Source organism: Lottia gigantea (genome assembly GCF_000327385.1).
Source record: "Lottia gigantea unplaced genomic scaffold LOTGIsca_66, whole genome shotgun sequence".
In the NCBI taxonomy this organism is placed as follows: Eukaryota; Metazoa; Mollusca; class Gastropoda; family Lottiidae; genus Lottia; species Lottia gigantea.
Genome location: NW_008710245.1, coordinates 475,895 through 492,839, shown reverse-complemented (window position 1 = coordinate 492,839; position 16,945 = coordinate 475,895). Strand labels below are relative to the sequence as shown.

The 16,945-nt window shown below is 31.0% G+C and overlaps 2 protein-coding genes across 2 annotated transcripts; both read left to right on the top strand.

Moving 5' to 3' along the window:
• Positions 1-225: 225 nt before the first annotated feature.
• LOTGIDRAFT_195282 (hypothetical protein) lies at positions 226-4,170 on the top strand. Its single transcript, XM_009064877.1, has 10 exons — positions 226-349; positions 896-928; positions 1,098-1,151; positions 1,399-1,496; positions 1,653-1,713; positions 2,083-2,159; positions 2,497-2,547; positions 2,703-2,775; positions 3,134-3,191; positions 3,466-4,170. The coding sequence occupies exons 1-10, from the start codon at positions 290-292 to the stop codon at positions 3,543-3,545; spliced, it is 645 nt and encodes a 214-aa protein (XP_009063125.1). The 5' UTR covers positions 226-289; the 3' UTR covers positions 3,546-4,170.
• Positions 4,171-4,786: 616 nt separating this feature from the next.
• On the top strand, positions 4,787-11,819 carry LOTGIDRAFT_220834 (hypothetical protein; the record flags this gene model as incomplete). Its single annotated transcript, XM_009064876.1, has 13 exons — positions 4,787-4,991; positions 5,224-5,326; positions 5,704-5,817; positions 6,236-6,293; positions 8,278-8,323; positions 8,474-8,535; positions 8,681-8,762; positions 9,315-9,438; positions 9,853-10,007; positions 10,422-10,546; positions 10,816-10,913; positions 11,164-11,313; positions 11,770-11,819. Exons 1-13 carry the CDS (start codon positions 4,809-4,811, stop codon positions 11,817-11,819), a joined length of 1,350 nt encoding a protein of 449 aa, XP_009063124.1. The 5' UTR covers positions 4,787-4,808.
• Positions 11,820-16,945: the final 5,126 nt, after the last annotated feature.

Below are 16,945 nucleotides of genomic sequence, written 5' to 3'. Positions count from 1 at the left end.
AATAATTCAGATTTCATATCGGGTCGATTTGCCCGGTCGAAAAGGATTACAAAATCGGATTTAAATAGTACACAATAACGCGATTTAGCTCTAGTAAATTAATGCTCGGGTGTCCTTATGATGTGGTCTACGTCATCAATTTTGATCTTTGTCTTTGATTATCCAGATAAATATTCTCGATTAAAAAGAAGTCAACTTTCAAGAATGGTCAGAAGTGAACAAAATATTTCACCTGACAAAAAGTTTCCAAAGAGAAATTAAAAAGCACATAGTCTTTGAAAAGAATCAAATGAAATTGATGGAATCCATAAGCTTTCCACCTATGCCAGACAATAATGATCAGTCGACGGTAGCAATCTTTTGTTTGCACACTTTGACTTTACAAGTTTACTTTTCCTGATGATGACTGATGTCGATGTGATAGTTCATACTGGTAGCCAACTTACTAGGCTAACTGAACTGGCATCTGTTTTGTTCTTCCTTCATGCCTGTCGTTTATCAGCATTAAACTGTTTCTTTATCCAAAGGCTCATAACTCCTGTTTCTGCTACAAAAAAAAAACTGTCATTGTGCCTATTAAGACATTGGTAAAGTGTAATTTCACTGTTCCTTGACTTCAAGACTTTACATTATTGGCAGCAATTACCATTATTGTCACACAACCTTTTAAGAGTTGATATTGAATTTGTCGGTGTTACCATGAAATGTTGACCCTTTGAGATGCTTTTTGACTTGTCCTATGACGGTACCAAAATGGGATGAAATAGATTAGGACCATTGCCATACATAGTAGAAATCATAATGAAAATGGACAGGTATCGCTCCTGCCTAATAGCCTTTGCTTACACTTTGAAAGCCATTTGATTTTGAATAAGCTTATTATTTTATTTTGTAGGACTGGGCCTATGCTATGAGAAGGGATATGCAGGTATGTTAACAGTTGGTACCAAGAACTATTTTTCATTTTTAAAGTAAACGTACTTAGTAATGTGCGTTATCTATTTCGAGTGTGCATATACTAGAAAACTATTTCAAATGAACTCTGATGTCTGCTTTATTAGATTTCAAATAATTATACTTGCAATTGATATTTTTAGGAAATAATTCCAGGGTTATATTTGGGACCATATAGTGCTGCTATGAAATCAAAGGCAAGTGGAAAACTCACAATAAGCTTATACATGTACCTTTCCTGCTATATGTACATGATTCTGTCTTTTGGCAAATGCATAGACATGTGAATGAAGTGACCAGAGATCTATTTTACAAGCAGACTTAATGTTTATGCAGACATAGTTATATGATTATTCATAATTTCAAATTTATAAAACTTTTGTTCAGTTCCTTTTCAGAGCTCTTTTCACAATTAAAGTTAATTTTTCTTTTGAAATATTTTAGCTTGGTGTTCTAATCAGTAAAAGAATAACACACATTGTTTGTATCAGACAAAATATCGAGGCACATTTTGTCCGTCCAAACTTTCTTGAACATTTTAGGTAAGTTATAGAATATTAGAACAGCAATCTCATAGCAAATTTAGGATAAAAATTTGGATTTCTTGACAAGTTGATTTGATTAAAATACAGTTCTCTTTATGTCGTTTTGTGTTTTTTCTTAGGGCTACTTCATTTGTAATCTAATTCACTTTTCAGGTATTTAGTGTTAGATATAGCTGATCTAGTGACAGAGAATATTATTCAACATTTTCCAAAGGTACAAGTTGAATCATTAAAAGTTGATCAGTATTATCATGGTTTCAATTATTAAATGGATCAAGAATCTTGCTTTTACATAAAACGTAACTAGAACAAATATGATATGATAGAAGTTGTCGGGCCAATGAAGCACTGAAGTTTACGATATGACCTGCATTGATGGGGAAAAAGGGATTAAAGCACCAAAGGCACTAAAACAATTTCTTCCAGAATTAAAGCCAGAACATAATGAGATAATGAGCAACAGGGCTTTGAACTAATGAAATTGTAATTATACCAGGATCAAAACCTGAACTGTTTAATTAATAAGCCACTCATCTCCCATCCAAAGAAATTGTTAAGATTGAATATGAATTTCATTTTTAAGGTTAAAGAATTTATAGATGACTGTTTACAAAATGGTGGTCAGGTTCTTGTACATGGAAATGCAGGCATTTCTAGAAGGTCAGTAATTAATTTGAGAATTTTTTCGAATTTGAGTGCATTGCAGCTATTAGAACAGTTGTTGCCCTTGTCTCAGAATACTTAAAATCTTTACTTGCTGAGGTTGATTTATCCTGTAACAGACAGTAAGCAAGTAGAAAAACTAGATGATTAATTTTGATTTTGAAAAGTGATACAGGTAGATTAATTCAAATCTTATAAGCTGTTGACATAAGTTATCTATTTAATATTGTCAAAAAACAAACACAAGGCATGACCCAATCCAGTCAAATTAACATCTTAGAGTAACTGCCTTTTTTCTGTCTTTCACACAATCTGTTTGACTTTATTATTTTAGTGCATCATTAGTCATAGCTTATATCATGGAAAAGTTTGGTGTAAATTATAGGTATGTATAGTATTTTATCATTTGAATAATCGTATACTGATCTAAATTATAAATTTTGGAATATTTGGGCCCATAACATTACAACTTTTTAATGTGCACAAAATTATAAAAGTTCTTCTGGAAACCAAACAACAATACTACCGTTATATTTTCAGAGAAGCATTTTTATTTGTTCAACAAAGAAGATTTTGCATTAATCCAAATGAAGGTTTTGCTCAACAATTAATTGTAAGTTTGCTTCATATATTTTAATCAGTTGTCACTATATTATAAAATGATATGTATACCAGTATAGTAACCTATGCCTTATTCATCAGTGAGTCTCATACACCACAACCCCATGATTTGAAGCAAAGATTAAAAGGTTGTCTTGTGTTACTATTGGAAATGACTGAGTTATTTTGGTTAAGTAGCCCAGGCCATTTTTTAGGTATTGCACAAAGGGTTAGCAGTTATCTATGTAACTGTCCCTCGCCTACATTTCACAATTTGTTATCCAGGATCTGTGTGTGTGAGAGCAGATATGTAAATGAGAGAATATTGAAACCAATTATATATAACAAAATTATCAAATGATTTTTTCCAGGAATATGAACCTATATATAAAGCTAAGTTATTTTTACCAAATGGATATAACAATATGGGTAAGCCACTTGTTTCAGATCCAATCTTTCATTAGTAACACAACTCTGATCTCAGATACATGTCCTTCTCAGAACTTTGAAAAGATCAAATGATGAGTACATTTGGTGGCCCCCAAAAATGATAACACTTTGAAAAAGCAGTATTTTTAAATTCATGGTCAACAAATGCAAAACCTAAAGTAATTATAGAATGGTGTAAGTGATAACTATGAGATGAGCATCCCTGATATTTATCAAATACTTCTATTTCATGCCTATAATTCTAATATTTCAGGAACATGTAAGAGGAAGTCAAGAGATGATGAGGAAGGTGAATCAATGTTAGCACCATGTCCTAAATACTTTCCAACTTGAAACATATCAAATCACCTCCTGATAGTTTGTAACTAGTGAAGTGACCACCGGTCACTGTGTGATGAATCAAATCAAAACCTGTTTATTTTGACTGTTTATTATTCTTATGAAAAAGACCATTAAATGTAAAGATATTTGCTTGCTTGTGTCAGATTGTTTCCTAGACACAATTAGCTTGGACTTTTGAAAGTGAACTGTTCTGTGAAGGTGCAGTAATTGTGGTGGACATTGTTTATATGTGTTTAAGTTTTTTTATTTTTTTTACAACAGTTTGGTTATAACTGACTGGCAAAATTAGTACTCTAAGAAATCAGTTTATTATATAAGTTAAAATTAGACTTCCAAGAAAATTTTACAAAATTACACAAATTAAAATTTACAGTATGTAACGTTAATGCATTACTATTCTTATTTCAAAATCTGTAACACTAAATGTATTGATTTAAAAGTCAGTAACATTAATGTTTTTATTTGTAAAACTGTAGGCCTAATGCATTCTCAAAATCAGTTGCTTTGCTAAAACTGAATTTAAAGATGAAAATATTTTTGATGAAATTCAGTCTGCTTTATCTGTTTTTGTTGATGACTGAAGAATGATGATTGATTAAATTTGTTTTTCAAAAGGAAATTTTCTCTTTTAATTCTATTGTTCAATAATAGATCAACTAAACATTTGTCAGTATATTGGGACCACAACTGCTTCAACTGTTTTGAGGGGAGTGAAGTAGTCCAGCAAGTCATTGGTTACCATGGACTAGCCCACTAGTCCATTGGTTGAAACAGTTTAAGATTATGAAGAAATGCCGCATGGATTATATCAATGATATACAATTTCAGCCCAGTATATTCCTAGATCAAATAATGCCCATAACCTGACAAAGACGTGTCATTAATGTTGAATGGATATCTCTTATATTTAATGAGATAGCAGTTTTCAATATTTTGGCAGTGTCCCTTTAAATTTTCTACTTGCAATTTATAAAGTTTTGGAAAAAACGATGGCCCGAATGAACATATTCCCGCCATAATTTACAGTGGTGCCAGAGTGTCCACATTGATTAATATTTCAGCATTGACAATCATGGGATTGTTTGCTTGATTATTATTGCTTTTCGTTTTCATTAAATATCATCCAAAGTGGAATAGTCATATGCTAATAATTTATTTCTCTTGGATTCTTTTTACAAGGGTTTTACATCCTGGCAACACGGTTGTATAGTTTAATTTCCGGTGTATATCGACAAGGTCCCTCGAAAGTCAAAAATGGCATCGCTCTCCGCTATACCTATCATAAATGGACAAAATGGGGATAGCCAGGCGAAGAAGCCTAAGTTATCTGATGATAATCGTGTAACTGTTGTGTTGGGAACTCAATGGGGCGATGAAGGTAAAGGTAAAGTTGTGGACTTGTTAGCTGCGAAAGCGGATGTAGTGTGCAGGTGCCAGGTAATTAAAAAATAAAACGTTTTTACTATTTTTTCGCATTTAAAGGGACATGTCGACTTATTCACTTTGCTTCAACAAGATTGTCACTTCTTTTGACTGGCCCCTATTTTTAAACCCAGTACTGGTTTTTAAATAAGATTTTTGATAGGGAAAAAGAATATTACTGCATGTATGTTGTAAAAATAGATTGTGTCAGTGATAGTGATGCCATGTTGGTAATTCTAATTTGTAGGGAGGTAATAATGCAGGCCATAGTGTTCACATTGGAGAGAAAGAATATGCTTTTCATTTGTTGCCAAGTGGTATAGTAAATCCAGACTGTACTGCTGTCATTGGTAAGTACATTAATCCATGAGAGTTGAGACAAATCAAGGACTAAGGAATAGTCATCATAATGAAATCATAATGTTCCTTTAATACAATGCATTGTATTGTGGGTCATGGAGTCAATTTGCCCTTGATTTTGGCGTTAAATGAATTTAGTAATTAACAACCAGGCCACTGTACTTATGATCATTAGTGTAGATGGCTATTGTTTTGTTTATTTAGCATTTTAACAACTTTATCAAAAATCTACTTAAAAGAAGCAATTGATATTCTCTCTAAAATAACAATCAGAATTACTCATCTTCATTCAATTATTATGCAACTTTGGAATGTTTGATGGCTAAATTACCGTATATATGCATAAAAAATATTACTTGTTTTTAAGGCAATGGGGTTGTTGTACATGTACCAAATCTTTATGAAGAGGTTAAAAAGAATGAAAAGCATGGATTGCCTGATTGGAAAAATCGACTTCTCATATCAAACAGAGCACATTTAGGTAAGATGGCACTGTCCTCTAGTGACAGCTATTTTAATCATTTCATTAATTATGCAGAAAAATTCAAGTAATTAAAAATAAATTTTTAATTTAGGACGGAATGAAACAAATAGCTGACATGAAAGATTTGGTTAGTTGAATTCTAAAATAAACTTTCAACAAAAGCATACCATTCCATGTTTTTTAGGGCAGACAAAAAAAGATTTTCTCTAAGTTACTTTGTATGTGCATAATCTTGATGTAAAGATGTTGTGGCAAATCCCCTCATTGCATACTGTGATGCATTTCTGATTTCCATCAGCTTATTAAAAATTCTTTTTTATTTCCCATATTTCAATTCCTTTTTTAGTTGAGAAACCATGTTCAACAAATTTCCGATTCAGCACAATTCTGTTATTTACCTTTATATTATTTCTAGTTTTTGATATGCATCAACAAGTGGATGGGTTACAGGAATCAGGAAGAGGCAAAAATTTGTGAGTTCTTATGTTAAAAATGTTTTAATTGCTAATATTGGTTCTTGCAATTCACTAAAACTGAAAAAATAATAAAGTATTTGCTTGTTTTTTGTCATTACTATCATGGGTAAAATTTGGCTCAAACCCATTAAGATAAGGCTGATATTTCCTTGTTATACCTGATTATGATGTTAGTATGTTTATAAGTAGGACAATAATAAGTACCAATACTGATACTAATAGATTACTAATGTATTAATTAGTGGTATTTTAGTAAATATGTGTCTATTATGTAAGTAAGAAGAGTAACACTTGGCAAGTTTCCAGCTAGTGGTTTTGTAATGCAAACAGTAGTTCAATTGGCATTGATACTATTATTAAAGGGATTGTAAGAGGTTTTCTAAACTTTTTTTGTGTATCAATATCACTGACAGTATTGATATGCACCATTTCAATAGTGATTCAATTTATGGCATCACTTAATGCTGATTATGATATCCAAGGGCTTTTATGATAGTGATGTTATAAAACAGAATTGAAAGAACCACAGATGTCTGACTGAATATTGGAATGGTTTATATTGATTCTATCAGTGTCCGTGATACACATAAAAATTACAATATTTATCAGATCAGGTATCAAACTAATCAAGCTATCAAAGGGGCTGAGTGGTAAATTGTATGTGAATTGCTACCAAATAAGCTTGGCATGAGCTAACTTTGTAAACAATCTGTTCAAAAAATGTGATTCACCAAAAGTCCAAAAATTGATGAATAGATAGTTATTGTACATTTTCAAGTTGAACAAAATGTTTAATAAAGGCAGATTTTGTCTTGGCTTGCCCTTTGATAGAAATTGACTGTATGCCAAGATGTCACTACATATCAACTAAATATGTGACTTTTTACTTTCAAAAAATCATAATGCCCCTTTAATATACCCTTGACTTTGAGTAATGTCATAAGAACAGGCTTTAAAAAATGCTATAAAAATCCCTGAAAATGCTAAAAATAAACCAACAATGCTCATGTAACAATAACAATGCATAAAATCAATCAAGTTTTCTATTGTAAAATGTATTGTGTTAATCAAAAAGATAAAAAGATTACATTTGATTTAGTTTTATTGATTTGTTTGTAATTCTGATAAAGCAACAAGCTGTTTATTAGTTACTAAACAATGTCTTTCTTCACTAGACTGGACTATTTAACCTGATATATAGTTAGATATCTTTAATGAGCTTAAAAGGATACTACCTCTTAGAATGGACATAAAATTTAAAGCCTCAAACTTGATCAACATAATGCATTCATCAGTTGTACTTACCAGGTACCATGACTAAAGAATAGAATCTCTATATAAGACTCACTTCTAAACATGTTTCAAAATTACTTAGTTGAATGAATTATTACTTAGTTTTATGGATTTATTGTGTTATAGTGCGATTCTTTTGTATAGTTATGACACTATGATGAACAAAGACGCATTTTAATTTAACCAAATTAAAAATTTCAATTTTTTGGTCATTCTTAAAGGTAGTATACCTTTAAAGTACAATTGTCTAAAATCTACAACCAAAATCAGTGTTCAAATGTCAAGTAACTCAATCAAGAGCATCGAAAAAAGCAACCCAGAGCAAGTTTGGCTTTATTGCTACCATAATTGTATGAAGTATTGTCCATTATAAACATAAAACAATGAGATAATATATAATTGTATTTTTTGTAGTTACAATTAACAATGGAGACCGTGTTCAGTAGAGCCTAAACATTATTTCTTCACTGTTGCTTTGGGCCTTGGTCTTACATTGCAATTCACAAGCTATTTTGATTCTTTAGAGTCAAACCTCGGATCACAGAAATCTATTCCATTATCAATTTGACCTTAAGTACAATGAAGATATCATAATCATGAGCTATCAGAATTGAGTTACTATTGTTGTTCCATTCCATTTACATTTATTAGTCCATAAGATTATTTGTTCATATTTTTTAAAACATAGGATTGGTACAACTAAAAAAGGCATTGGCCCGACTTATTCCTCTAAGGTAAATATTTTTGTCTTGACTCGTGTTTGTTCAAATTCCATTTAATTATTTAGGATCTGGATTTTGTAATATGAAAAAGCTAGAAAAGAATATAACAGTTTTGAAGATTAATACAAAATCAAAAGCATTGACATTCTATTGATGTTGTAGGTAACAAGAAATGGATTACGGATGTGTGACTTAGTTGGAGATTTTGAAATTTTCAAAGCGAAGTAAGTATATTGAGATTTTTGTTGTCCAATCTAAACTATATTTTGCATCTTGTTACCATGACAACACAGGTAAAGTGTGTTTTATTAGATTCCTAACACCCCATAAAGGGATGTCAGAACAACCTTTTCCTATATGTTATTACAGATTCCAAAATTTGGTTGATTACCATAAGAGAATTTTCCCAGATTTAAGTGTAGACGTGGAGTCTGAGTTAAAGAGATATGAAGTAAGTGTGTGACACATTTCACTGGAACTTGTAGTAATACACTGACCACAGATAGATAATTGCATTAGCAGATAGAACTTGATTTTGACTATCTTTAACTCTTTTCACAATAAAAAATATCAATATATGGTATGTCTACAACATGATAAAAGTGACAACAGTTTTAGCATCAAGTATTTTCATGAAATATTATCACTGATGAACAATCAGAAAATTTACACTGCCATCAATTCTGATATCACAATTTTAAACACAAAGTCAGATTTTCTGCCTCATCAGGAGATGTTCCTTTAATTTAAATGTTCTTGAATATGAATGTTCTTAAATTGGAATGTTCTTAAATCCATAGAAAATTTTAGTACCTGCGTATAATGTGTTCATACTTTGCCTTGAAATGTAGAGAAACTTTGAAGTATATAAGTGCACAATCTAATATTTGGATTCTTGATATTTCCACTTTGATTCTTGTATTTATCATTTATCTGATACAATATGAATAGAATTATATCTTGTTGCAACTGAAATTTGAATGAAAGTTATTGTTTGTTACAGGCCTATCGTAATGAAATCCAGCCATTAGTAACAGATACTATTAGTTATCTGTATACAGCTATACGAAATGGTAAAAATATATTGATAGAAGGTGCTCAGTCAGCCATATTAGATATTGATTTTGGTTAGCATTTATTATTCATTCTTCAGTATGGATTTTATCGGTTTTTGAAACAAAATGTTGTTTTGTTCTATCCAGAAATAAATAGTTAATAAAAAAAAAACATAAAGGCTAACAATGGTTGGTTGGTAGATGACAAGTTAAAATTAATGTCTATCAAAAACAAACCTGTTTTAAATAGCATGAAAAAACCCATCTGTTTCAAATGATTAGTTACTTTTTAAATTGTTTACATGATCTTTTCTGGACAAAAATATGATGATATATCATATCATGATAATTACAGATATTCACGATATTTTGTTAGTTTTAAATGAGGCGTTAATAAAAACGATATAAATATTATTATGATACCAGTATATCATCCATCTCTATCTGAAATGTTACAACAAACCTATGTATATTACTATATTACAGGCTTATATCCATATGTGACTTCCTCTAACTGTACAGCTGGTGGTGTATGTACTGGATTAGGTATACCACCAAGGAGTATAGGTGATATTTATGGTGTAGTTAAAGCTTATCTAACACGAGTTGGTACCGGTGGTTTCCCTACTGAACAGTCTAATGTGAGTCTTAATCATCCATATTTAAACACTTGCCTCCATCAGACACACGCTTGGAAGTATTGGCCTTGTCATCAGATTTTTTTCTTACCTTGAGAGAGAATTCTAACACAGGCAGACGACAACCTAACTGGCTTCCAACTGAGCAAATCCACTGCCACTTAGATTATGAGTGATTGATAAATTCAGAATATATCCCATGTTTTAGGGTATGAAATTTCCATTGTAGAAAGCATGGCTCTAAATATTCTTGGACACAAGAAATGTTATGGATTTGTTTGAAGTCCATGTGAAACAATCCATGAATGCAGAAAAGTGTCAATGAAACTGCTTCTGAATAAACCAGCATTATGTTAATAAGATACAGATATTACTTCCCTTGAAGATTAAGCATGTATTTTATTTCTATGTTTGTAGGAAATTGGTAATGTATTATTAACCAAAGGAGCAGAATTTGGTGTAACGACAGGTAGACCTAGAAGATGTGGCTGGTTAGATATGATGATGTTAAAATATGCTAATATGATCAATGGTTTCACAGCGTAGGTATTTGCGTTTATAACTCTGAATTATATCGTTATAATGAACAAACTTGTTTGCTTTAAACAAGGCAGTTTCAAGAGTAGTCGGAAATAGCATTTGAATGAATTTCAATAATTATCAAGGTTCTGCTTGACAGAAATGCAATGCACACAATTAAAAATACATGTACTAGGGTTAAATGAGAGTTTGTCCACCTGATGTCAAATAAAATAACTAAAGCCTATGGTCTTTAAAGATAGCAGTAAATTGAAACTTGGGTTTCTTTTAGGTTGGCAATAACAAAACTAGACATTTTAGATGATTTTAAAGAAATAAAGATTGGTGTATCATATCATATAGATGGGAAAAAAATAGAAACTTTTCCTGGTAAGTATTTAATGGATAATTGAATTAAGATTGAAATATTTTTTAATTAGAATTGAAACATTGAATATTATAGCATTATTATTGAATCTGTATTGAAATTTTATTGAATAAGACTTGAAATATTATTGAATTAGGATTGAAATATTATTGAATTAATATTGAATGACATATTATTGAATTAATATTGAATGACATATTATTGAATTAAGATTGACATATTTAATTTGATTTATTCCACTATGAATTGTAGCCTGTGATGAAGTATTACAGAAAGTGAAAGTAGAATATTTAACGTTACCAGGGTGGGAAACCAGTACAGAAAATATCAGAAAGTTTAATGATCTACCTCCTAATGCCCAGAGATACATTAAAACTATTGAAAGTCTGGTTGGCGTTCAAGGTATAGTGTTACTTCCATTTATATTAGATTTTAAGAAGAAAACTATAAGTTTGGCAGTGCTATGAATTCATATTTTCCTGTAGTCGACTATTTGACTTTTGGATATTACTAAACTGTGGGTCTAGGGCAATCCCTTGTCATAAGTTTTGCCTTGTCAGTGATGGAAGTCAGAAGCAGAAGGAGAAGCATGTGATCGTTCAGACAGAAAAATTAGCTGAGCTGTGCACATTCTACATCCCTCGACAGTTTAAAAAATTATTTAAGAAAAATTCCAATTATTTCATACTGCATTGAAATGCCTGTTTTCATTAGAATAAGCCCAAATTGCGTGCAGCAAAGTAGCAACCTGTACAATATATAACAATTCATCATCGTTGTCAACTTTTCTAAAGGATTCACCATCAGTGCAGTTGTGTTAAAATTGCTTTAATTTGAATTTTTCCTGAATTATTTCAGTACGATGGGTTGGTGTTGGTAAAGATAGACATTCTATGATAGAAATATAAACCAATGATACCAGTAACTGCTGACTAACTGTATTATATTAATACCATTTCTACATTCTTTTCACATACACATTTATCTAACATTGACTCTTTTTCAAGCATTTAGGCGAGGTAATCTACAATAACAGACTAGTAAATATTAAATGAACCTGGAGATTGATTATATTATATAATTTGTTCATTTAACACAATTTAGTATACAGTTTTATTAACATGTTTTAAAAAAACCAAGGGACTGACATGACAAATGATTTTGGAAGATTAGAAATTTGTAGATATACATGTAGTTAATACTGATGATGTTTGTCCAAGTAACTTAATTTGACACAGTTCACCAATCACAAAAATCATGACAATGAAATTATTCTTATAAATTTTATAAATTAGGTTCAATTAACAATTGATTGCCTTACCGAAATGATAAAAATAATTTGATCATGAACTTTTTTTATATTTTAAAATGAACTTGGTATTTACATGAATTGAGGGTAATTTTTCATCTTTCCTTTTCCATTGTTTCATTTGATTCCATATATTCCATGACATTGGCAGTTTTGCGATGGAGAATAGGCTACCCTTGTAGGCAATCTAATTAGAACTTCGTCTCATTATTATGTTTTTGTCGGTCTCCATTGTAATTTAACAAGCTTTAAACCAAGGTCACGTACTTGTGATGTTTCAAACTATTTATAGCACAACCACCAATCAGAATTACTTTTACAAGCGAGTATTGTAATCTCATAATCTCATAAATAACATCGCTCTACTTTGTGATTCGCTGTTCCACAATTCTTAGATTCACAGATTCTGCATGATGCATTATGATCGGTCAAAAGTAAGCAACCTTAGTTTAAATCTTTTCAAATTGCAATGGAAACTGACAGAAAGTAAAAAAACTGTAATCAAATTTTAATTAGATTGTCATTGTAGGTAGCTGTGAAATATCTGAGCGCCCCTGTCTTGCATTCTTCATACAAGTACTAATAAAGTTATCCTTCATACCTTATAGGAGCTTGCTACCAAACATAACTGTAAACTCTACCAGCTTTATGATCAGATGATCTGATTGGTTTTTTATATTGATAAACTCTACCAGATTTATGATCAGATGATCTGATTGGTTAGTTATATTGATAAACTCTACCAGCTTTATGATCAGATGATTTGATTGGTTAGTTATATTGATAAACTCTACCATCTTTATGATCAGATGATCTGATTGGTTAGTTATATTGATAAACTCTACCAGCTTTATGATCAGATGATCTGATTGGTTAGTTATATTGATAAACTCTACCATCTTTATGATCAGATGATCTGATTGGTTAGTTATATTGATAAACTCTACCAGCTTTATGATCAGATGATCTGATTGGTTAGTTATATCGATAAACTCTACCAGATTTATGATCAAATGATCTGATTGGTAAGTTATATTGAGAAAACCCTACCAGCTTTATGATCAGATGATCTGATTGGTTAGTTATATTGATAAACTCTACCAGCTTTATGATCAAATGGTCTGATTGGTTAGTTATTTTGATAACTAAAGATTGATTTATTTTGAAGAATCATATTTCAGATACATCAATTATAGTCAAGCAAAAATATTTGTGCACATTCAGTTCCGATTCGAAAATCACTCAGTCCACTAAGATTAAGGTATTTAAGTGGTCAAACAGTAAGTGTTTCTGGTAATGTTTTAAATCAGACCTATATGTTCGCAAATATTTTTGCTCGACTATAGCCCACTATTATTGCATTAAAGTTTTACTGAGAATTGGTTATCACAATTTTTCATGTTCATTGTGAAATATCCATTTGTAGTTTGAAGTGCTGGATAGTTTTAGTGTATATTATATTTTCAAACAGGTTTAAGGTTTTGCTTGCCTAACTCTATATTTTTATAGCAGGCCAAACTTGTGCACTCTTCAGAAGTAAAAAAATAATGAAATTTTGCTTAATGTCTTTGAAATTGTCAAAAAATCTTGTATTTTCATAACATACTTCAAAAGCGTGCTTATATTTTTTAAAATTAAAGCTAAATGTACATGTGATCAGATATAGAATTAGGCTAGAAATTGAATATACAGTATTTTTAAATGAACAGTATTCTTTCATTGTAAAATTGTCATGAAAGTTGAAATTCAGTAGGCCAATCTTTCATAACATGGTATTTTTAGAGGCACTTAGTAATTGGATAAATGAAAATGATTATTTATGCAAGTATTTAGAGTGATTATAACAGAAAAATTTGGCTTTGTCTGAAGTGGCATTCTATTGGGTATCTGTTTTTAAAGATATAGTCCTCCACTTATATGATTTGTTATCTATTGTATAAGCAAACAGTTGCAAACAATTTTGGATAAGGGGCATTAAAAATCTTAAAGGGTAAGCTTTAAAAATTTTTTTAAATGTATAAAGTAGAGAATTTCTAGTCTTTGTATGTGTATTAGAGACAGTTATAGCGTTTATTTGAACTGGTGCAATTATGACAATGGTTTTGAGATTGCAACTTCATAATCTGATTCAGCTGATCTACAATTACAGGCTTTGGACAGATAAAGGGAATAGTGCTTATAGAATCTATAATTGACCCTGATACACATACGAAAGCAAGAAAACCTTACTAAGGTTTCAAATTTTTGTTTAAAGTGGCAGCTACTAATACCATAATTTAGGCTATATTGGCAGCTCTTTATTTACACAAAATAATAATGTAATACATGTAATTTGATTTTTTTGATTTTACATCTATTTGATATGGAGCTATGTCATTTATGGTTCCAATTAATTTGGTCTGATTTTGATATGAAAGTCTAAGCAATATAATTGCTATTATTAATGGGCATATATATAATTGCTTTTAAACTGCAAATCATTATTTTTATCCCTTGCCTCTTTTATTATGATTCTCATGAGTTGTGTGCATTATTAGTTTACTTGTATATCAAATTTACTTTTTGTAAAAATGTATGATTTTTTTTTCAAGATGTGTATTTAACCTATTTATGGGCTTGTTTTGTCAATTTTAATTTTTTACTTGCAATTAGACCAATTCTGTGTGACCTTTAAAATTAATTCTTGCTAAGAAAATGATCTGATATACATACTCTATTGATTAGAACTTAATTATGAGAATTTCTGGGGTAATTCTTAAGGGTTTCAATTGTGTAATGGATCTCCAGTATCTCAATATATTTGGAATACAGAAACCACATGAGTTTTTCAGAATGGTGTAATGGTTAACATATTGTGTACAAGTATTCTTTTGAAACCTTGTACTGTACTTGCATTATTAGTTTTAAGGTTCTAATATATGCTTCATCAAGTAAAAACATTACTGTGTCAATCATAAAACTGTTCGCTTTAAAGGCTTAGATCACTATATTTTCATGCAAGTGAGGACTTGATTTCAGCATTCAAATATTTGAAAACACTGCCAGAATTCCAATCTTAAAGAACAGAATTGAGTCATCATGACTTAAGTCAAATTAACATGCAGTTGCAGGATAAGGGAATTCCATTATAATTCCTTTGGAATTCCAGGATTCTGACATGCTATTGTCATTGGGAAGAACTCAACTCGCTATTAACTTGGAATTTAGCCTGGCATTACCTTTCACTCTTATCAAACTATATATTTTGATATGTCTGTATTGATATTTTTACCTTGTAAATAAATGGATTTCTTTGGGAAAATTTTGATGTTCAGATTAATTCAACCTGTAGGTGTACCTCACTGTGCCCAATTTCTTTAAAAACTATAAAAATATTTACAACCCATTTGTATCCCCACTTTTCGACGAATTTAAATATATGATTTTGTATACGCTTTTTGCTCCAAAATATGTGCTAGAATGCACCAAATCAATCCCAATTTGTTTTGGAACCGACCGTGAGAGGCTTGCGGCCTGCCCCTTATTTGTACCCCAGTTACGGGAGGCGGTCTGTTTTATTTGCAGTTAAGTCAATCAATCAAGGTAGTAATATTAATTAGTGAAGATGATAACCTTATTAATACAGCGGCCATCGGCAGAGTGACGATTAAGTGATACGAGGCGACCGAATTTTCGCTAAGAGTTGAAACATTTCTTTCACATTTGATATGCGTGATAAATTTCCGTTTATATACCAAAAAAAAGCGAAAAAACAACATCTGCGTGTTCAATTTCAGTTATTCTTTCTTTCAACAGCTTGTCATTTTGAAAGCACCGTTGAGTCGGGTATATTTCTGTTTTTTTAAGTCTTAGTCTTACATTTCCACTCAACTGTAGGATCACTGTCTAGTCATAGCACTATTCAGCTTGCATCATATTAATGAATTGAAAATGTTCTGGTGGTAAGGTCCCAGCTTCTCGAGCTTGTGATGCCATTCCCCAATACACGATTCTGACTTCCTTGAGAATTGATATCAAAACGGACTCATATCTGGCTCAAACATAATTAATCATGTTAAGGCTTGTCTAAACAGACTAACTCATACACATTCTAAACAAACATACATACTCACGATACGCATACCAAGTCTTAATAGACTTACTCATACCTAGTCCAAACAGAATTTCTCAAACCCAATCAAAACAGACTGAGACCTAGTCCAAACCTAATTTACTCATACCCAGTTCAAACTGACTTATCCATACTTATTCCAAATATACTCACATCTAGTCAAAACATACTTACTAATACCTACTCCAAAAATACTTATCCATATTTACTCCAAATAAACTTACATCTAGTCCAAACATACTTACTAATACCTACTCCAAAATACTTATCCATACTTACTCCAAATAGATTTACATCTACTCCAAACATACTAATACCTACTCCAAAAATACTTATCCATATTTACTCCAAATAAACTTACATCTAGTCCAAACATACTTACTAATACCTACTCCAAAATACTTATCCATACTTACTCCAAATAGATTTACATCTACTCCAAACATACTAATATCTACTCCAAAAATACTTATCCATACTTACTCCAAATAGACTTACATCTTGTCCAAACATACTTACTAATACCTACTCCAAACATACTTATCCATACTTACTCCAAATAGACTTACATCTAGTCCAAACATACTTACTAATATCTAATCCAAAAATACTTA